Source organism: Hemitrygon akajei, unplaced genomic scaffold (assembly GCF_048418815.1).
Source record: "Hemitrygon akajei unplaced genomic scaffold, sHemAka1.3 Scf000136, whole genome shotgun sequence".
In the NCBI taxonomy this organism is placed as follows: Eukaryota; Metazoa; Chordata; class Chondrichthyes; order Myliobatiformes; family Dasyatidae; genus Hemitrygon; species Hemitrygon akajei.
The window spans coordinates 189,061-211,617 of NW_027332022.1; the positions used below are offsets into that span (position 1 = coordinate 189,061).

General features: G+C 42.5%; 2 protein-coding genes across 4 annotated transcripts in view; both read left to right on the plus strand.

Annotated features, from left to right (window-relative positions):
* LOC140723801 (uncharacterized) overlaps positions 1–3,763 on the plus strand; it is a 40,661-nt gene extending 36,898 nt beyond the window's left edge. For all 3 annotated transcript variants that reach the window (XM_073038339.1, XM_073038340.1, XM_073038341.1), the window contains one exon: positions 1,101–3,763. In XM_073038339.1, the coding sequence (XP_072894440.1) occupies positions 1,501–2,859 (1,359 nt within the window). In that variant the 5' untranslated portion in view covers positions 1,101–1,500 and the 3' untranslated portion in view covers positions 2,860–3,763. The remainder of the gene's footprint in view (positions 1–1,100) is intronic.
* The window catches only part of LOC140723797 (uncharacterized), a 136,324-nt gene that overhangs the window by 37,687 nt on the left and 76,080 nt on the right, over positions 1–22,557 (plus strand). The window lies entirely within an intron of this gene.

Sequence of the window (22,557 nt, forward strand, 5' to 3'; positions counted from 1 at the left end):
GTTGGCTTTGGCTTCTCATTTCAGTCACGGATATGTCCTCCTGCCTTTCCAATGCTTCCACTTCTTTGGGATGTATCGATCACTCAGCTCCCGAGTTGCTCCCAGAAACTCCAGCCATTGCTGCTCCGTTGTCACTCCTACCTTTTCCCATCCAAACAAGTTTGGCCAGCTTCTTTATCACAGAAACATGGAGAAGTTCAGTCCAGAAACAGGATATTTGGCCCATCTAGTCAATGCCAAAAAACATTTAAGCTGTCTAATGCAAATACCTGCACCGGGACCATCACCCTCCATACCCCTACCATCCAGGCTCCCATCCAAACTTCCTTTAAATGGTGAAACTGAGCTCATTTTCACTACTTATATTCATCTCATTCCACACTGTCATGACCGGTGAAGAGCTTTTCCACATGTTCCCATAAAATTTTCACCTTCCCCACTTACCCATGACCTCTGGTTGTCATCCCACACAACTTCAGTGGAAAAAGCTGCTTGCATTTATCCTATCTATACCCTCATAATGTTGTATACTTCTAAGAAATCCTCAAAGCAGTGTACATTTTCCTTGTTTATGTTTCGAGCCGTTTTTAGGTGTATAAGATGATGAGGGGCATTGATCGTGTGGATAGCCAGTTTTTTTTTCCCCAGGTCTGAAATGGCTAACACGAGAGGACATAGTTTTAAGGTGCTTGGAAGTAGATACCGAGGGGATGTCAGAGGTAAGTATTTTACACAGAGAGTGGTGGGTGCGTGGAATACACTGCCGGCTACTTGTGTGAGAGTGTTTCAGTTACTGTGGGGCCAGGCACCCATGCAGCTCAGTGGGAACAGGGAATAATATCAATGGAGAGAGTCAAACTGAGCCAGCTCACAGATTGGAGATGGCAAAAATGCCCCATTCTTATAGAGACAGGAAGAGCATCAGAGCGTTCAATGCTCATTCCAGATACCAGCACTGTGCCCAGTTAGAAGATGATTTCTCCATCCAAATTGTGTTGAACTTCACTGTAACAGTGTGATGTCAGTTCACACCTTGACAACTCACATGATCTGAAATGTTGTCCTGCACCCATTGATGGATTTTTTAAATCTTTTTACAGGTTACAAATGACAAGAAATTTGTCTACGGAAATCTCGAATATAGTTTTGCTGTCTCTGTCCAGATATTTAAGAAATGGAGCAAGGGATTCACTCGATCATCCTTCCTGCTCAGACTGTGGGGAGGGATTCACTCGGTCATCTGACTTACTGGCATGTCCATCATTTTAATCAGGGGGGAAACCATTCATCTGCTCAGACAGTGGGAATGGATTCAGTCGGTCATTTCAACTGAATGTATATCAGCAAGTTTACACTGGGCAAGGCCATTCACCTGTGCTGTGTGTGAGAAGGGATTCAGTCAGTCTTCCCACCTGTGGACACACCAGTCAGTTCACACTGGGCAGAGGCTGGTAATCTGCTGAATTTATGGGGTAAGGATTCACTCGGTCATCTGTCCTAATGGCTCACAAGCGAGTTCACACTGGGGAGTGGCCGTTTACCTGTTCGGACTGTGGGAAGGGATTCACTTGCTCATCTAAACTGAAGATCCATCAAAGAATTCACACTGGGGAGAAACTGTTTACCTGCTCAGACTGTGGGAAGGGATTCACTCAGTCATCTGAACTGAAGGTACATCAGAGAGTTCACACTGGGGAGAGGCCGTTCACCTGCTCAGTCTGTGAGAAGGGATTCACCACATCATCTCACCTACTGATTCACCTGTCAGTTCACACTGCAGTGAGAGATTTCACCTGCTCAGTCTGTGGGAAGACATTCACTCAGTCATCTAACCTACAGAGACACCAGCAAGTTCACACTGGGGAGAAGCTGTTCACCTGCTCAGACTGTGGGAAAGGATTCACTCGATCATTCAACCTACAGAGTCACCAGCGAGTTCACACTGGGGAGTGGCTGTTCACTTGCTCAGACTGTGGGAAGGGATTCACTCAGGCATCTCACCTACGGAGACACCAGTCAGTTCACACTGGGGAGAAGCCATTCACCTGCTCAGTCTGTGGGAAGACATTCACTCAGTCATCCAACCTACAGACACACCAGCGAGTTCACACTGGGGAGAAGCCGTTCACTTGCTCAGACTGTGGAAAGGGATTCACACAGTTAGGTAGCCTACAAACACACCAGTTAGTTCACACTGGGGAGCGGCCATTCACCTGCTCAGACTGTGGGAAGAGATTCACCACATCATCTCACCTAGTGACTCACCAGTCAGTTCACACTGCAGTGAGGGATTTCATCTGTTCAGTCTGTGGGAAGAGATTCACTCAGTCATCTAACCTACAGAGACACCAGCAAGTTCACACCGGGGAGAAGCTGTTCACCTGCTCAGACTGTGGGAAAGGATTCACTCGATTATTCAACCTACAGAGTCACCAGCGAGTTCACACTGGGGAGAGGCTGTTCACCTGCTCAGACTGTGGGAAGGGATTCACTCAGGCATCTCACCAACGGAGACACCAGTCAGTTCACACTGGGGAGAAGCCATTCACCTGCTCAGTCTGTGGAAAGACATTCACTCAGTCATCCAACCTACAGACACACCAGCGAGTTCACACTGGGGAGAGGCCGTTCACCTGCTCAGACTGTGGAAAGGGATTCACACATTTAGGTAGCCTACAAGCACACCAGTTAGTTCACACTGGGGAGAAGCCGTTCACCTGCTCAGTCTGTGGGAAAGGATTCACCACATCATCTCACCTAGTGACTCACCAGTCAGTTCACACTGCAGAGAGGGATTTCACCCACTCAGATTGTTTGAAGGGATTCACTCAGTTATCTGATCTGCTGGCACACCAGTGAGTTCCACTGGGGAGAGGCCGTCGACCTGCGAATGTGGGAAGGCATTCACACGATCATCTCATCTATTAAAACACCAGCGAGTTCACACCACAGATCGTCTGCTCAGGCTTTGGGAAGAGATTCTGTCAACCGTCTCCACCCAGGCTACATAATTGTGTTCCCCTGGGGAGAGGCCGTTCACCTGCTGTGAATATGGGAAGGGATTGACTCAATAATCTAACCTTGTAACACACGACCGGGTTCACATTGGGAGAAAGTTTCAATAAGCTGTAGGCTGGATATTTGTCCATCCCCGTTGCTGAATGCAATTTCGAGAGTGACTGGGGGAGTCTAGTACAAGAGGGCATGACGTCAGGTTTGCAGGGCGCGCATTCAGACAGAGATGCGGAGAATTTTTTGTCAGAGGGTGGTGAATCTATGGAATTTGTTGCCACGGGCAGCAGCGGAGGCCAAGTCATTGGGTGTATTTAAGGCAGAGATTGATAGGTATCTGAGTAGTCAGGGCATCAAAGGTTACAGTGAGAAGGTGGGGGAATGGGACTAAAGGGCAGATTGGATCAGCTCATGATGAAATGGTGGAGCAGACTCGATGGGCCAAATGGCCTATTCTGCTCCTTTGTGTTGTGGTCTTATGTGATTTTTTTTCTCATGTTTGTTATTCCTCTTCCTCCTTCTGTCCAAGGTCGTGTTAATCTCAGTGGGTTTGAGTGTAAATAGTCTTTTCTGAACTTGTCATTTCAGTTCTTACTTATCTTTGTAAATTTTACTGATTGAAATGGGACTAAGATATTTTAATTAAAAAAAGTCAATGTTGGTATTGATGGAAGTGTTTATTGCCTTTGTTGTATTTGATGACTATTGAGCTCTGTTCCAGAGTTTTTTAAAGCCTTGAAATAAATGTTGTCAATGGTTTTCCCAATATTGCACTACTTTCTGTTGTTTTTGCTTGTTGATTTTTCAGATACATGGTTATCAACAGGCCCAAAGAAGGGTCATGGCCGGAAATGTTGATTCCCATCCATAGATGCTGCCTGACCTGCTGAGATTCTCCAGCACATTCTGTGAATTTCTCTCGATTTCTTGCATCTGCAGGTCCCCTTGTTTCCCAGATATTTATATGTTTAGTTTAATAACAAGCCGGCTGTGGGGTTGTGTGGCTCTGTTGGTGAAATATTAAATAATATCATTAGATAAGAGGTGGCATAGGGTTGGGCAGTGTAGAATCTGTGGGTAGTATTAAGGAACAGCATATGTGCAAAAAAATCCCTGATGGGAATTGTATAGTGACTCCAAAACAGTAGTAAGTATGTGGTCCACAAATTACAATGGGAGATAGAAAATGCCTGCCAAAAGGGCAATGTTACAATAGTCATGAGGAATTGCCATGCAGGTGATTAGGAAAATCAGGATGGTGTTGGTCTGAAGAGGAGGAATTCTTAGAGTGCCTACAAGATGCTTTTTTTTTAAGAGCAGCTCGTGGTTGAGCCCACTTGGGGATCAGCTCTTCTGGATTGGGTGTAGTAATGAACTGGAATCAATTAGGTCACTTGAGTCCAACGAACCCTTAGGGGCAAGTGTTCTTAATGTGATCAAATTCAGCCCAACATTGGAGAAGGAGAAACTAAAGACAGATGTGGAATAAAGAGAATTAGAGAGGCATGAGAGAAAACATTCTCACAATTGATTTGAAAAGAACATGGGCAGGGTTGAAAACAGAGCACCAATGGCTGGAATTTCTAGAAGCAATTCAGAAGTCACAGAGAGGAAGTTGTATTCTAAAGGTAAGGTGACAAAACCGTGGCTGATAAGAGAAAACAAAGACAACATATAAAACAAACAGAGGGCACAGAACAAAAATTACTGGAAGTTGGAGGATTGGGAAGCTTTTAAAAGCAAACAGAATGCAACTAAAATCATTAAGAAGGAGAAGATGGAATACTTAGGTGAGCTAGCCAGCAATATTAAAGAGGGTACTATTTTTTCTTCAGGTTCATACAGTGTAAAAGAGAGATAGAAGCGAATATCAAACCAATGGAAAATGATGCTGGAGAGGTATTAATGGGGGGAGGGTGAAAGATGATGGCTGATGAACTGAATAAGTATCGTACATCACTCTTATCTGTAGAAGACACTGGCAGGAATATGGAAGTCCCAGATGTCAGTGGTCAGAATGTGTAAAGTTACGTTACTCGGGAGAAAGTAGAAGGAAAGGTGGGCAGTAATTTTTTTACTGGAAGGAGAAATCGATATTCATGCCTTCAGGTTGGAGCTATGCTGTTGGAATATGATGTGTTTCTCTTCAACCCTGAGGCTGTCAAGTTGAACAAGTCCAGCCATTGCTATTCTGCCATCATCCCTGCTAGTGTCCCCTTCCAATCAACTTTAATAATCTCCTCTCCCGTGCCTCCGTAGTTCCCCTCACCCTACTAATAATGATGCATCTTGTTGTACCTTTCCCCTCTCAAAGTGCAGGGTGAATTGCAACATGTTATGATCACAGCGTCAACATGGTTCCTTTACCATAAGTTACCTTATCAAATTTGGTTCTTTGGACAACACCCAATCCAGAATCAACATTTCTCAAGAGGGCACAATTACAAGCTATTCTAAAAGCATCTCATTAGTATTTTCCAAATGCCCTCTCTTGAGATCAAGCACCAATCTAATTTTCACAATCTACCTCCACCCATCCCACTCATGGGCTATTCATCTCACTCTCATTGGTGGGTAGATGCGCAGGATCCTCACCAGGACTACCAGCCTCTGAGACAGCTACTTTTCCCAAGCAGTAAAGCTGATAAATATCTCTACCCTCTAACCCACCGTTCCACAACACCAAACACCTCTACTTTATCATTTCCTGTCTGTCATCTTATATGCAGGCATCCTATGCCGAGCGTCACTTTATGGACATACAATCAGTCCGTGCACAGTATATAAGCTGTGGATATATGTTGTTACTGTTGTGTTTTTTGTGCTATATTGGAGCCGGAGTAATAATTATTTCGACATCATTTACACGTGTCTGCTGGAAATGGAATTAAACAACCCTGAATCTTGAAGAAACATTTCAGCAGGCTGCAGCGTCACATTTCTGTCTCTCAGAGTTATTGCGGCAGAGCGCCACCTGGTGACAATGGAGTCCACAAATCAGGGGGTCCTGTTATTGTGGTAAATCACCACCAAGCGGCAGTGTTGTTCACAAAAGGGAGAGGTTTACAGCGATAAGAAAGGGTGTAGGGGCTGGACGCCAACTGCAAGTGGATCAAGTGCCAGAGATGCCCCTAACCTCTCTCCTCACCACTAGTCAGGGTCCTAAACAGTCCTTCCATATGAGGCAACTTTTCAACATCGTGCTTGTTGGGGTCATCTACTGTTTTCAGTTTTCCAGGTGTGGCCTCCTCGACATTAGTGAGACCCGATGTAGTCTCTGCATTCTGCTCTCTGTCCGAATGAGATTCTGCAGATGTTGGAGATGCAGAGTAACAGACACAAAATGTTGGAGGAAGTCAGGAGGTCAGGTAGCTTCTATAGAGGGGATAAAGCAAAACAGAGATTTCCTGCCGAGACCCTTCATCAGGACTGGAAGTGGGGAGAAGCGGGAATAAGATGGTGTGGGGAGTGGAAAGTGTCCAATCTGGTAGGTGATAGGTGAAGCCAGATAAGAGTGAAGGTGAGTGTGTGGGGGAGGTGGGAGATGAAGTGAGACGCTGTGAGGTGGTAGGTGGAAAATGCAAAGGACTGAAAAGGAGGAATCTGATAGCAGAGGAGAGCGGACAATAGGGAGAAAAAGGAAGTAAAACAGGAACCAGAGAGATCCGATCCGGAATGGAGAAGAGAGAAGTGAGGAGACAGAATGGAGGAGAAGGCCGTGTGGGTTGAGGAAAAGAAAAGGAGGAGATAGTAGTTAAAGTATCGATGTTTATGCCATCGGGTTGTAAGCGACCCGGAAGAAATATGAGGTGTTGCCCCTCCAACCTGAGAGTGCACTCATCGTGTTAGTTAAACAATGAACCGGAAGGGAGAATGGATTAATAATTTCCCGTGGGATCCCTATTAAATCAATCCTCTCTCAACTTAAACCGGTGCCCTCTGGTTGTTGATTCCACAAAAGTGGGGAAAAGGACTGCACACATCCCCCATTTCTGTACACTCATAGTTTGGAAGACCTGCATAATGTCACCTCAATCTCCTGCACTTCAAGGTGTGAAGTCCCAACCCTCCCAACCTCTCTCCAGAACTCAGTCCCTCAAGTACCGGCACCATTCTCGTAAATCCCCGCTGCACTCATTCCAGCCTGACGTCCTCTCTCATTTTGCAGAACGAACAAATCTGAATACTATAATCCAGGAGTGGATACCCTAACAATACCCTAACCCTAATGCAACCTCACTAGCCTCTTTTTCAGACCATAAGCCATGAGATGTGAGACAGATCTGTTCAGCCAATCGAGTCTGCTCCGCCATTTCTTCGTGTCCAATTGATTATCCCTCTCAACCTCTTTCTCCCGTCTTCCCCCCATAATCTTCGAACATCCTTTTAAAATACACTCTATGACTTGGCGTCTACTCCGTCCGTGACAATGAATTCCAAAGATTTACCTCTCCCTGACTACAGAAATTCCTCCTCATCTCTGCTGTCAGTGGATGCCCTATACATTGAGGGCTGTCCTCTGGTCCCAGACTCACACAGTACAGGGTGCATCTTCTTCACAGCCACTCTGTCGAGGCCTTTCAATACTTAACAGGCTTCAATGAGATCCCCTCTCTTTCTTCTAGACCAGCGAGTACAGGATCAAAGCTATCTAACACTCCTCATTCGTTAAAACTTTCATTCCTGGAATCATTCTCATGAACTTTCTCCGGACCCGTTCTAATACGAGCACATCTGTTTCTCAGATAGGAGGTCGGAAACTGTTCACAATACACCGAGAGCGATCTGACCAATGCGTTTTAAAACTACAGTGTCACATCCTTGTTCTGATAGGCTAACATTACTGTTGTCATCCTTAATCAACACAATCTGCAAGCAAACCTTTAGGGACTCCTGCTCAAGGACACCCAAGTACCTATGCACCTCTGATTTTTGAATTTACTCCCCTTTTTTTCCTACGCCCCTATTCCTTCTACAAATTGTACATGACCGTTCCCTTGCATACACACTGTTACATCCGCCACTTCGTTGCCTCTTCTGCAAACCTATCGAAGTCCTTCTGCAGACTCCCACTTCTGTCTAAACTACCTGCCCCGTACGTATCCTTGTATCAACTGCAAAGTTCGTCACCAAGGTATCAATTCCATTATCCACATCATTCACATTTAACATGAAAAGATGCGGTCTCATTACTGACCCCTACAGAACGCCATTAGATACCGACAGCAAAACAGAAATGCCCACATTATTCTGACCCTGTCTCCCTTGTCAGTCAGCCAATCTTCGATCCAAACACGTATCTTTCCTGTAACTCCATGAGCTGTGATCTTGTTAAGCAGCCTCACATGCAGGAACTGGGAAGCATAGAAACATAAAAATCTTGCAGCACAATATAGGGCCTTCGTCCCATAAAGCTGTGCCAAACATGTCCTTACCTTTGAAATACCTAGGCTTACCCATAGCCCTCTATTTTTCTGAGCTCCATGTACCTATCCAGGAGTCTCTTAAAAGACCCTATCATTTCGGCCTCCACCACCACCGCCGGCAGCCCATTCCACACACTCACCACTCTCTGCGTAAAAATCTTACCCCTGACATCTCCTCTGTACCTACTTCCAAGCACATTTAAACTGTGCCCTCTCGTGTAGTCATTTCAGCCCTGGGGGAAAAGCCTCTGACAAACCCCATGATCGATGCCTCTCATCATCTTATACACATCTATCAGGTCATCTCTCATCCACCGTCACTCCAAGGAGAAAAGGCCGAGTTCATTCAACTTCTTCTCATAAGGAATTCTCCCCAATCCAGGCAACATCGTTGTAAATCACTTCGGCAACATTTCTATGGCTTCCACGTCCTTCCTGCAGTGAGGCGACCAAGACTGCGCACAGTATTCCAAAATGCGTCTGATCAGGGTCCTATATAGCTGCAAACATTAAGTCACGGCTCTTAAACTCAGTCCAATGGTTGATGTATGCCTTCTTAACCACGGAGTCAACTTGCGTTGCAGCTTTGAGTGTCCTATGGACTCGGACACCAAGATCCCTTTGATTCTCCACACTGTCAAGAGTCTTACCATTAATGCTATATTCTGCCATCATATTTGACCTACCAAAAATGAACCACCTCACACGTATCTGGGTTGAACTCCATCTGCCACTTCTCAGCCCAGTACTGCATCCTGTCAATGTCCCACTGTAACCTCTATCATCCTTCCACACTATCCACAGCACCCACAACATTTGTGTCATCAGCAAACTTAATAAACCATCCCTCCACTTCCTCAATCCAGGTCATTTATAAAAATCACGAAGAGTAGGGGTCCCAGAACAGATCCCTGAGGCACTCCACTGGTCACCGGCCTCCCTGCAGAATATGACCCGCTTACAACCACTCTTTGTCTTCTGTGGCAAGCCAGTTCTGGATGCACAAAGCAATGTCCTCTTGGATCCCATGCCTCCTTACTTTCTCAATCAGCCTTCCATGGGGTACCTTGTTAAAGCTCATCTGAAAATCCAAGCAAATAACATCCACTGCCTCTGCTTTACCCATCTTACCTGTTATTTCAGACACTATTTCCTGTAAAGGAATCCTACTGACTTTATCCTACTTCATCATGCCTCCTCAATTACAGTACCCAAAAAACTCACCCTTAATACACCCGAACATATTCCTGACCACTGAGGTCAGACTAACTGTCCTATAATCTCACTGGACAACAATTTTTTTTTAAAGTGTTGCTTCCTCAGAATTTTTTTGTTTATGATAAACTGCTTGAAGATTAACACAAATATAATTTCAGACTACTTGTATCACGTAGGAATTTGGAAAAACGACAAATTAACTTTCATTGAATATATTATATTTAATTGCATAATGGTGCTGATGCTTTGCAATAGTGCAACTAAGTTAAAAATATTTTGTTAATAATTTTCATTTGTACTCAGTATCCGAGGATTTTCGCGTGTGTCCAACAATAACTCGCAGCGTTGCTGGATTCAGTGGAAACTGCGTGAACAGATGAAGTTGAACAAATCCCGTTTGGACCGTCGGGGTCACCAATGTAGCGATGTACTACATACAGAGCGAGGGACAACGACACGCAGTCGGTAAGTCGTTTTGAGATTAGTTTATTCAAACTTTGCGGCGCTGGTATTTAATCCCTAGCGCCCGCCCTCTCCAGGCGGAAATGACGTCAGAGGTGCATTACTAAAGTCTCTCCCCGCGCGCTGGCTATTTGTGAGCCGGGTCGCCTGCGCAGAAAGTGGGTCGCCACAGGGTTTCATTTAAATCAGTCTATGTTTATAAACACTAATTTCTTCAGTTCAGTTCAGTTTCAGTTTATTGTCATTTCAAAACCACAAATGCAATGCAGTTAAAAAATGAGACAATGTTCTCCAGAATGATATCACAAAAAGCACACGACAAAACGGACTACACCAGAAAATCTACATCATGTTTGGTAATCCCCAAATTCAGAGTCCAGAGAGGCTGCTGCATATTAATATCATGCTACTGTCTTAGCGCGTTCCCCGGAAAGGACATCCAAATCCACCATTCAAAACAAGACTACCCAGACACACCAAGTCAAGAGACCAACTCTACCACCCAACAAACCAAAAACTAAATCTACACGACCTGCACAAAACCACATAGTTACATATAGTTATATCTAATGTATAGTTACAACAGTGCAGTTAACACCAAATTGATAAAAAAAACAGACCATGGGCACAGTAACAATAGTCCAAAGATATTAGCAGACTATAAGTTCAAAAGAAACCAGCACACAGTTTCCACAAGTCCTCAGGGTCCCGATAGACTCGTCATCCCACGCAATCGGCAGAAGGGAATATCCCCACTATGGACTTCCACGGCGCCGCCGGACTCAGCCTTCAGACGCAGCACATTCCATTTCACATTCCTCCGGCTTCACTGGACAGGAACACTGAAACATCAAGTGAGAAACAGCGGGATGTGGCCATTCAGCCCCTCTAACCATCTACAAGGCGGCTGCTCTCCCATCTCAGCCACATGTATCTGCCCTATCCTCATTTCCTCCATCCCTTCACTCTCCACACATCTGCCGATCTCTGTTTTTTTTTAGGATGATCACCGAGTCTTCACTGCCCTCTGTGGAGGGCATTTACCGACATTCACCAGCCTCGGAGTGAAGACATTTCTCCTCATCTCAGTCCCGGACAGTCCATCCCCTTTTTCAGAGACTGGGATCCCTGGTTCAACCAGTAATGATGTTGTGCATTTCAATGTGTTCACCTCTCAGTCCTCGATTCTCCAAATGAAAGGGTCATTACATTTGATCTCTCTTCTATGATGACCCCACCACTCCAGGGATCCGTCTGGCGAATCTTCATTGCACTCTCTGTAACAAGTATTCTGTAACCACTTTGTTAATCCTCTATGGAATTAATTTCCATGTTCTGCAGCCCCGTGTTGTCCCAACTACTCACCTCCCACCCCTGTCACTATTTCCACCCACCCACCTCCTCCCTCACCTGGATCCACCTCTCACTCCCCAGCTCTTGCCCCATCCCCACCCCTCACCTCTTTTCTGTGACTATTTCCCTTCCACTCTCAGTCCAGAGGGAGGGTCTCGGCCCGAAATGTTGACGGTCCATTTCCCTCCACAGATGCTGCCCGACCGGAGATCCTCCGGTAGTTTGTTCTTTGGTCTGTATAACCCGTGTTAGTATGGGGAGTGGGATTTTACACCATATTCAAAAAGCGTGACATTTACTTTGGGATTTGTTCCGCTCTGACCTGAGCCCGGCGCAGCAGCGAGAGACAGACACAGCGGGGTAACGCCCTCTCAGCTGGTCCGGCTTCGCTATTGGGTGTAACCAGTGATTGACATTCGTGTGCACCAATAGCAACAGGGCAAATCCTGATGCTCTGCTCTTCAGCGGTGGAGGAGGGGGTGGTAAGCTCAGCCGTTAAACCGATAAAGCTCGAACTCTCCAGCGCATGGGTGACGGAAGGCACCGGGCACATGAGGGCAGATCCCGGTGTGGGGAGCCCATGTGTGACGCCGGGCGCGTGGGGGCGGGGCTGTTTGACGTCACATGTGGCGGAGCGCTCGTATTTCAAAACACCTTAAAGGACGTTTCTTACGATTTCAGTGGGACAACAACATTAATCAGGGGTTTCATCACTGAATCCAGTGTTGTGGGATGTAAAGTCCCAGCTATGTGTCTGGCTCTGCCGTGTTGTTGGTGGAGTGGGCAGAGTGGTGTTTGCACGAGGAAATCTGCAGATGCTGGAAATTCAAACAACAAGAAGCGCTGTCGACGTTTCGGACGCTTCGTCCTGACGAAGGGTCTCGGCGCGAAACGTCGACAGCGCTTCTCCCTATAGATGCTGCCTGGCCTGCTGTATTCCACCGGCATTTTGTGTGTGTTGCAGCGTGGTGTTTGTCTCGATTCGGGTCACAACACCAGAATTGCCAGCGGGGTCCACACACAGTGTATTAGTCAACAGAAAACCTCTCGTCCCTGCAGTCTTTGTCTCCTGGTAAACTCAGCACCCTGACAATGTGGACCATAGATACCCCTTCCTCACCCACCCCGGTTTTATTCACTTTATGGACATACAATCAAACCGTGCACAGTATATAAGCTGTGGATATATGTTGTTACTATTGTGTTTTTGTGCTGTATTGGAGCCGGAGTAATAATTATTTCGACCTCATTTACACGTGTCTGCTGGAAATGGAATTAAACAACCCTGAATCTTGAAGAAACATTTCAGCAGGCTGCAGCGTCACATTTCTGTCTCTCAGCGTTATTGCGTCAGAGCGCCACCTGGTGACAATGGAGTCCACAAATCAGGGGGTCCTGTTATTGTGGTAAATCACCACCAAGTGGCAGTGTTGTCCACAAAAGGGAGAGGTTTGTAGCGATAAGGCCGGGTGTAGGGGTCTGGAAGCCAAATGCAAGTGGATGAAGTGCCAGAGATGCCCCAAACCACTCTCCTCACCACTAGTCAGGGTCCCAAACGGTCCTTCCATATGAGGCAAATTTTCAACATTGTGCCTGTTGGGGTCATCTACTGTTTCCAGTTTTGCAGGTGTGGCATCCTCGACATTAGTGAGACCCGATGTCGTCTCTGCATTCTGCTCTCTGTCCCGATGATATTCTGCAGATGTTGGAGATGCAGAGCAAAATACACAAAATGTTGGAGGAAGTCAGGTGGTCAGATTGCTTCTATAGAGGGGGATAAAGCAAAACAGATTTCCTGCTGAGACCCTTCATCAGGACTGGAAGTGGGGAGAAGCCGGAATAAGATGGTGCGGGGAGTGGAAAGAGTACAAGCTGGTAGATGATAGTTGAAGCCAAATAAGAGCGAAGGTGAGTGGGTGGGGGAGGTGGGAGATGAAGTGAGACGCTGTGAGGTGGTAGGTGGAAAATGCAAAGGGCTGAAAAGAAGGAATCTGATAGGAAAGGAGAATTGACAATGGGAAAACGGAAGTAAAAGAGGAACTAGAGGGAGACGATCCGCAGTGGAGAAGAAAGAAGTGGGGATACAGAATGGAGGAGACTGGCGTGTGGGTTGATGAAAAGAAAAGATGTTCATGCCATCAGGTTGTAAACTACCCGGATGTAATATGAGGTGTTGCTTCTCCAACCTGAGAGTGCACTCATCGTGTTAGTTAAACAATGAACCGGAAGGGAGAGTGGGTTAATAATTTTCCCCTGGGATCCCTATTAAATCAATCCCGTCTCACCTTAAACCGATTCCCTCTGGTTGCTGATTCCACAAAAGTGGGGAAAAGGACTGCACACATTCCCCATTTCTGTACACTCATAGTTTGGAACACCTGCACAAGGTCAGCCTCAATCTCCTACACTTCAAGGTGTGAAATCCCAACCTGTCCAACCTGTCTCCAGAACTCAGTCCCTCGAGTACCGGCACCATTCCTGGAAATCTCCAATGCACTCATTCCAGCTTAACGTCCTCTGACCTATAGCAGAACGACCAAAACTGAATACAATAATCCAGGCGCGGATACACTGACCATACCCTAACCCTAATGCAACCTCACTCGCCTCTTCTTCAGACCATGAAGCATCAGATTTCACACAGAGGCTGTTCAGCCAATCGAATCTGCTCCGCCATTCTTTCGTGTCCACTTGATTATCTCTCTCAACCCCATTCTCCTGCCTTCTCCCCATGGTCTTTGAACATCCATTTAAAATACACTCAATGACTTGGCGTCTGCTCCGTCCGTGGCAATAAATTCTAAAGATTCACCACTCCCTGACTAAAGAAATCCCTCCTCATCTCTGCTGTCAGTGGATGCCCTATATATTGAGGGCGTGGCCTCTGGTCCCAGACTCACACAGTACAGGGTGCATCTTCTTCATAGCCACTCTGTCGAGGCCTTTCAATATTTAATAGGTTTCAATGAGATCCCCTCTCTTTCTTCCAGACCAGCGAGTACAAGGTCAAATCCGGCTAACGCTCCTCATACGTTAGCCCTTTCGTTGCTCATGAACCTTCTCCGGACCCGCTCCAATACGAGCACATCTGTTTTTGCAGGTTGTAAACTGTTCACAATACACCAAGAGCAATCTGACCAATGCGTTTTAAAGCCACAGTGTCACATCCTTGTTCTGATAGGCTAACATTACTGTTGCCATCCTTAATCAACACAATCTGCAAGCAAACCTTTAGGGACTCCTGCTCAACGACTCCCAAGTACCTATGCACCTCTGATTTTTGAATTTTCTCCCATTTATTTATTTTTCTCTACGCCCTTATTCCTTCCACCAATTGTACATGACCGTACATTTGCATGCACTGTACATTTCCGTACATTTCATCCACGACCCCGTTGTCCGTTCTATCGAAGACCTTTTGCAGACTGCAGGTTTGCTCTAAACGATCTGTCTCTTATCTGTATCAACTGCAAAGTTCTGTGGATGCTGGGAATCCAAGCAACACAAACACAAAATGCTGGAGGAACCTAGGAGGCCAGGCAGCATATATGGGAAATAGTAAACAGTCGACGTTTCGGGCCGAGACCCTTCGTCAGGACTGGGGGGGAAAAAGATGAGACGTCAGAGGAAGAAGTGTGGGGGTGAAAAGGAGAGAAGAAGTGGTCGGTGATGGGTGAAACTGCGAGAGGGGGAGTAGTGAAGGGAAAAATAACTTAGGATTTTATTTCCTTAACGATACTCGAAAAATCATTGCTAACGCCTCCACATCTCTTCAGCCACCTCTTTCAGATCTCTGGGGTATATACCATCTGATCCAGGTAACCTATTTACCTTCAGACCATCTCTGTTTCCCAAGAACCTTCTCCCGAGTAACGTAACTTCACACATTCAGTCTGGTACTTCCATATTCCTGCCGGGGTCTTCGAGAGATAAGAGTGATGTATAATACTTATTCAGTTCATCTGCCATCACCTTACACCCCGAGCCCATTACTACCTCTCCAGCATCATTTTTCAGTGGTCCGATATCCATTTCCGCCTTTCTTTTACAGTACAATTACCTGAAGAAACATTTGGTATCCTCTTTAATATTACCGGCTAGCTCACTTCAGTGTTCCATCATTTCCTTCTTAATTATTTTAGTTGCATTCTGTTGGTTTTTAAAATCTTCCCAATCCTCCAACATACTAGTGATTTTTGCTCTATGCCCTCTCTTTGGTTTTTATGTTTTCTTTGGTTTCTCTTATCAGCCACGGTTTTGTCACCTGAGCTTTAGAATACTACTTCCTCTTTGTGATGCATAGAGATTTGAGGGGCGAAGAACATCTCAGACAGAACTACAGTCAGCTCGACTTCTTCGGTCTGCAGAGAATTCAAGGGAAACCTCTTCACCCACAGAGTGGTGACTGTTTGGAACTCATTCACAGGGACAGTGAGAGGTCAACAACAGGGGAGGATTTGAAAGATCTGCTGTGGAACAGAATCACTGGCAGGGTCCAGCCGGCCTGAGTTGACTCTCTGCTGTACACTAGGTGTGTAATAAACTCACTAAGTACCGGAGACAGCGTTTAATATAGAACTGATTTATTTGTCACAGATCTAGTCCCATTAAAAGTGAATATGCGGCACAACAAACCCCTCTTATGCCCAGTGACCGGGGTGCAGAACTGGGTGTGGTGAGCAGCACCAATAATTGTAGAGTTCAGCAACGACAGTCACTCTCGAAATTGCATTCAGCAACACTGATGGATAAATATTCAGCATGCAGCTTATTGAAACTTTCTCCCCTGTGTGAACCCGGTAGTGTAACACGCTGTAAGGTTTCACCGCTAAAGTAACGGCCTCTCTGTAATATTTCGCTGCTGAGGTAATGGTTTCTCTGTAGCAGCAATGTTTAGGTTACGACTAGAGGAAGTTGGGTTTTCCAGTGTGGGGCTGTGCAATGACAGAAATATTCTTTTTTGTGAGTCTGGAAGAGAGATTTTCACGGTTTTTTGCTGGCGAGAGATGAGAAGACGTGAATGGAGAGAGCGGCCCTTTTTTATTTTTTTTTTCATTTTCTTTACTAACCCTATAGTCAAAGTAAGAATTATAGAGCTCAATCGTTTAATTGCATATTGTGTATCGTTTGTAATTTCAGGGTACTGATCTGTAACATGGGACACATCACACAGCATTCACCCAAATGAGATTTCTTAAGTTTGGTCGGGCTGGAGGTGTGGGGGGTGGCTATCACCCCGTATATTAAACTGCTCTACCCAGTGTGAAGTCGCTGGTGTCTCAGTAGTTGAGATGACCAAGTGAATCCCTTCCCACACACTGAAGCCTGAATTATTCTTCTCTGTCCAGGCTACGCCGTGGGCTCTACGTAGCCGCGTCCCCGACGCTGCAACCTGGGCTGTACCGTATGCCGTAGCCTAATGCGCACATGCCTAAAAATGCAACTACGCATTGCAGTGACACAGACTGCAAGAACTGTGATTGGTCCACTTGGTAGCAGCCTGTTTCCTTTTCTTTTTCAATCTTTTTATTTATTTATTTATTAAATTTTAGAAATTACAAGGAATAAATGTGATAATAAAATAGTAAGAAAAATAATGTTAACCCTCTCCCCCCCTAACCCTTATGTAAAGAAAAGAAAGAAAAAAATGAAAGAAAGAAGAAAAAGACTGCCTGGATATCGGAGGACCCCCACGTGCTCATGGAGTTCAAAATAATTTTGATGTTTATTTTTACTTTCCCCAGTTACTATGATTTTATCTTCAAAGGACCTGTGTATTTAATCCTATCTTTCAAATTTTCAAAAAATATATCATATTAATCTTTTTATTAAGTTTCAAATTTAATAAGCATAGCAATAATATAATGATACAAAGAGATCGGGATTACATTAATGTCGGTTAACATATAAAAGCACAGATTCCAAATGACAAATATAGTTTAACCTCCCAATCTCATAGCAACTAACAATGAAAGAGATATCATATAAGGAGAAAAAAATCGTAAACTAGAAAAAAACTAAACTAAAAAAAAAGACAAAATTGGGCTGTCATATTACAACAGCTGAAATTATTTGGCGTTAACTCCGCTTCTCTGGACATGAACAAAAACTTATTACACAAGATTCTGAAAGGGTCAACTTACATCATATGAAAAAGTTGAATAAATGGCCTCAAAGTCTCTTCAGATTCAACCGAAGGATCCACAGTACCACTCCTAATTTTTTCCAAGTTTAGACATGCTATGGTTTTGGAAAGCCATTCAAATGTAGTCGGTAGATTGGAATCTTTCCATTTAAGTAAAGTAGATCTGATGGCTATTAATGTAACAAATGCAATTGGACGACAAGCTGACGAGGATAAATGACTAGAGTCTATCACCGGTCCTCCAAAAATTGCGGTAATAGGATGTGGTTGTAAATCAATACACAGAACTACTGAGATAATATCTCAAAATATCCTTCCAATATTTTTTTTAGAAGAGGACAAGACCAGAACATATGTGTGAAGGAAGCTATCTCGGAATTACATCCATCACAGACAAGATTTATATGGCAGTAAAAATGTGCTAACTTATCCTTGTACATATGAGCCCGATGAACCACCTTAAATTGCATGAAGGCATGTCTGGCACACACTGAAGAGGTATTTTCTAGTTCAAGAATTTTCTCCCATTTCTGTATAGGTAAAGGTATCCCAAGTTCTCTTTCCCACTCATTCTTAATTTTATCAGAAGTATCTAAGCGTATTTTCATAATTAAATCATAAATAAATGATATTAAACTCTTCTGATATGGATTTAAACTTATTTTTTCCATAACTTCAATTTGATGTGATATCGGAACGGAAGGTAAAATAACATTCAAAGGTTTCTAATCTGTAAATATCTGAAAAAGTGTGATCCAGGCAAATTATATTTATTAGGAAACTGTTCAAAAGCCATAAAAGATCATCCATAAATAAATCACGAAAACATGATATTCCCTTTGTTTTCCATAAAAGAAAAGCTTGATCAATTCTAAATGGTTGAAAGAAAAAAATAGATGTCATAGAACTTGACAGTATATATTTATTTGGTCCAAAAAATTGCCAACATTGAAACCATATTCCTATTGTATGCTTAATTATTGGAATTACCATTTGCTTATTAAATTTAGTAAGTGCAAAGGGAAGCACAGCCCGTAAAATAGAAGCCAATGAAAACTTCTGTCGAGACTCCCGCTCAAGGTTCATCCAACTCTTGTGTGCAAAACGTTAAATATCGAATATTAATTCCCAATAATAAAATCTAGGATCCGGCAAAACCAAGCCGCCTTCCTTTTTTTGATTTCTGTAAATATTTCTAATATAACCTGGGATTTCTATTCTGCCATATATATGCAGAAATTTTAGAATCAATAATATATAAAAAAGTTAGAGATAAAAATTGATACCGCCTGAAATAGGTACTGATATTTAGGTAAAATAATCCTCTTAATAGCATTAATGGAGCCAATCAAGGATAAGGACAATGGGGACCATTTAGTAAACAAATGTTTAGCATGATCAATTAAGGGTAAACATTAACTTCAAATAAATCGTTGTGCTTCTTAGTAATTTTAACACCCAAATAAATAAAATAATCAGCAAGCAATCTAAATGGTGACTGTCTATAAATTGAGACTTGCATATTTAGTGGAGAAAGCAGACTTTTATTAAGATTCAGGTTATAAGCAGAAAAACTACTAAACTGAGCAAGTTGTGTTATTACTGCAGGAATGGATTTCTCTGGATTAGAAATATATAGCGAAAGGTCATCTGCATATAGTGATACTTTACGCGTCCCATTCCCATGAGTAACACCAAATATACTGGGTGAATCACGAATAGCAATTGCCAAGGTCTCCAGGCTAATATCTGATAGTAAGGGTTTCAAAGGACAGCCTTGACTAGTACCTTGGAAAAGCCTAAAGAAAGGGGATCTCTGATCATTAGTGAAACAGAAGCCAAAGGTATATGTTATATCAATTGGATCCAAGATATAAATTTTGGACTAAAATTAAGTTTCTCAAGAATTTTAAACAAATATTCCCATTCAAATGTATCAAACGCCTTCTCGGCATCGAGCGAGAAAACACGTTCTGGAGTCTTAGATAAAGTAGTCTATACAATGTTCATTAACCTCCAAACATTACAATGTGTATAATAATTTTTAATAAATCCTGTCTGATGCTTGGAGACAATTTGTGCCAATATCTTCACCCATCTAATTGCTAATATTTGAGAAAGGATTTTAGATTCAACATTCTCAAAGATATCACAAATCTGATGCACATTCAGTGAGATTTTTATCATTTTTAGGAATTAAATAAATAGATGCTTCATAAAAAGTTTGTGGTAACTTACATACAAATAAAGCATCTTTAAAAATTTTTACCTAACCAGGGAGAAAGTAAATCGGAAAAAGATTTTAAAAATTCAGCTGTATACTCATCCCGACCACGTGCTTTACCAGAATTCAATGAATAAATTGCATTCTTTATTTCCTCTTCAGTAATGGGTGTGTCTAATACTAAACGTTCATCAACTGATAATTTCAGAATATTTAATTTCCTTAAAAATTCATGCATTATGGTAGAATCATCAGGAAATTCTGATTGGTATAAATTGGTATAAAATTCTTGAAAAAAATTAATTTCATCATGGTCAACCGTCAAAGTACCATCCGTTTACGAACCCTATTAATCTGAAGTTTTGCCAAAGCAGCTTTTAATTGGTTAGCCAATAATTTACCTAATATGTCACCAAATATATAAAATGACCCTTAGTTTTAAGTAACTGATTTTCAATCGGGGATGTTAATAACAAATGATGTTGCATCTGAAGTTCAACTCTCTCTTTATAAAGCTTCAAATTGGGAGCAATAGAATATTTTCTATCAATTTCTTTAATCTTATCAACCAATGTACGTATTTCATTATTAATTTGATTCTTCAATCCAGCAGAGTGTGAAATAATTTACCCTCGGATATATGTTTTAAAGGCATCACGTGATATCCCACTGAAAATTTCTTCCGTTGAGTTAGTTGAAAAGAAAAAGGCAATCTGTCCTTTAATGAAATTAATAAAATTTAAGCCCTGAAGTAAAATAGAGTTGAACCGCCATTGTTTAGTACCAAAGGTTACATCAGTTAACTTAACTGATAATTTCAAAGGTGCATGATCGGAAATGGCAATTGTATCATATTCACAGGCAGTGACAAATGAAACTAATCGAGAATCAATAAAGATGTAAAGGAATCTAGAGTAATTATGATATACATGAGAAAAAAGAGAACTCTTTTTCATTAGGATGTAAAAACCTCCTAATTTCTAAAATTCCAGAGTCAACTAAGAAGGAATTAATAAAAATAGCAGATTTGTTTGTAAGTACCTGATTAGGCACAGACTTATCCATCATACGTTTCAGACAACAATTAAAATCTCCACCCATTATTACCATATATTCATTTAAATTGGGAAGAAATGCAAAAAAGTGCTTAAGGAATTCAGGATAGTCAGTATTAAGTGCATAAATATTAACCAAAACTAATTTATTGTTATAAAGTTAACCGGTGTTTAATAGAAGTCTATCATATTGGTCTGAAATTGTATCATAGTGAACAAATGAAATCTAGGAGTCTATATAAAAAAAAGAAACACCTTTCACCTTAGTCGATGAGTTAGAGTGAAACTGTTGGCATTTCCAAAACCTAAATAAGTGCTGATTATCCTCCTTACTCACATGTCTTCTGCGCAAAAATAATCTGAGCATTCAGTCTATGAAAAACTCTAAAAATCTTCTTCCATTTAATTGGATGATTCAAACCGTTCGTATTCCATGAAACAAAATTAATAATGACAAAATTAATTAATAATATCCATTTTCCTTAAATAAACAATGTAGTATGTAAAGGGTTAACCACAATGCATAGGAAACTCACGAATCAGGAGGAGGGAAAATAGTTTAAAGAGGAAACGGAAGTTACGACAATACAGACATTTTTGTAGTTTCAATTCAGCCCAAAAGAAAAATACTAGACTAAAAATAGCCCTACCACCCCACCCACAAAGACCGAACACCTGGCCAATAGACAGCCAGACAACTATCTAAGAACCTCCCTACCCCCGTCTCCCTTGAGGCAGATCTCCAAATTTAAAAAAATAAAAAACAAACCACCCATAGTCAAAATATTACAAGAGGAATGTCAAGCAGATGTTAGAGAAAAACAGCCAATTGCAGACCATTTTAAAAGAAAAGGTCTTAAAAAATGACACAAAATACAATCTTAATAATATTTCAAGAAAAAGGAAATAATCAGCATATCAAAGTCATAATGATTTTCAAAAGCAAACAATTAAAAATAAAAAAAGTAAAACAATGAAGGAAAAAGAAAGAAACTTTAACATGGAAACATCATAAACATCCGAATGTCAAAACACAGTACAACTGTAATCAACCCAAGGGCAAAGTTCTAAAGTGTCCAAATCTATAAGCTGGCTGTTAACTAATAAACCAGATACACACAGACATAAAGGAATGGTAAATTTCAGAGACATCCAAGCTCAAATGTTGATCTTCAAAACATTAGACATCTGCGTTCAAGCTTACCTCTTTGAGAAATTGTTTTGCTTCATTCACGGATTTAAAGCATTTGAATGATTTATTGGGCAGAGCAACCCTTAGGTGAAAGGGATATAACAATGCTGGACAAAGATTCCTCTGATATAATTCTGACATCACCATTTTAAAATGCAATCTTTCTTGCATCACCTCAGGACAAAAATCTTCAACAAAATGAAACTGAAGATTCTCATGCTCAGTAACTCCTTTCTGATGAGCAATCCGAATGAAGTGCTCCTTAGTATTCACATTGTGACATCGAAGAATTACATGACGTGGTTTTGGTTTCAGCGCCCGATGAGTGCGGTTGAGTGCAGGAAGGGAAGAAAATACCTCCGAGCCAAAGACCTCCATTAAGAATTTTTAAGATAGTACACAGGGCCCATATGTCCAAAGATAAATTGGCACATATTTTTTCCTAATATAAGCCCTATTTGTGACAGATG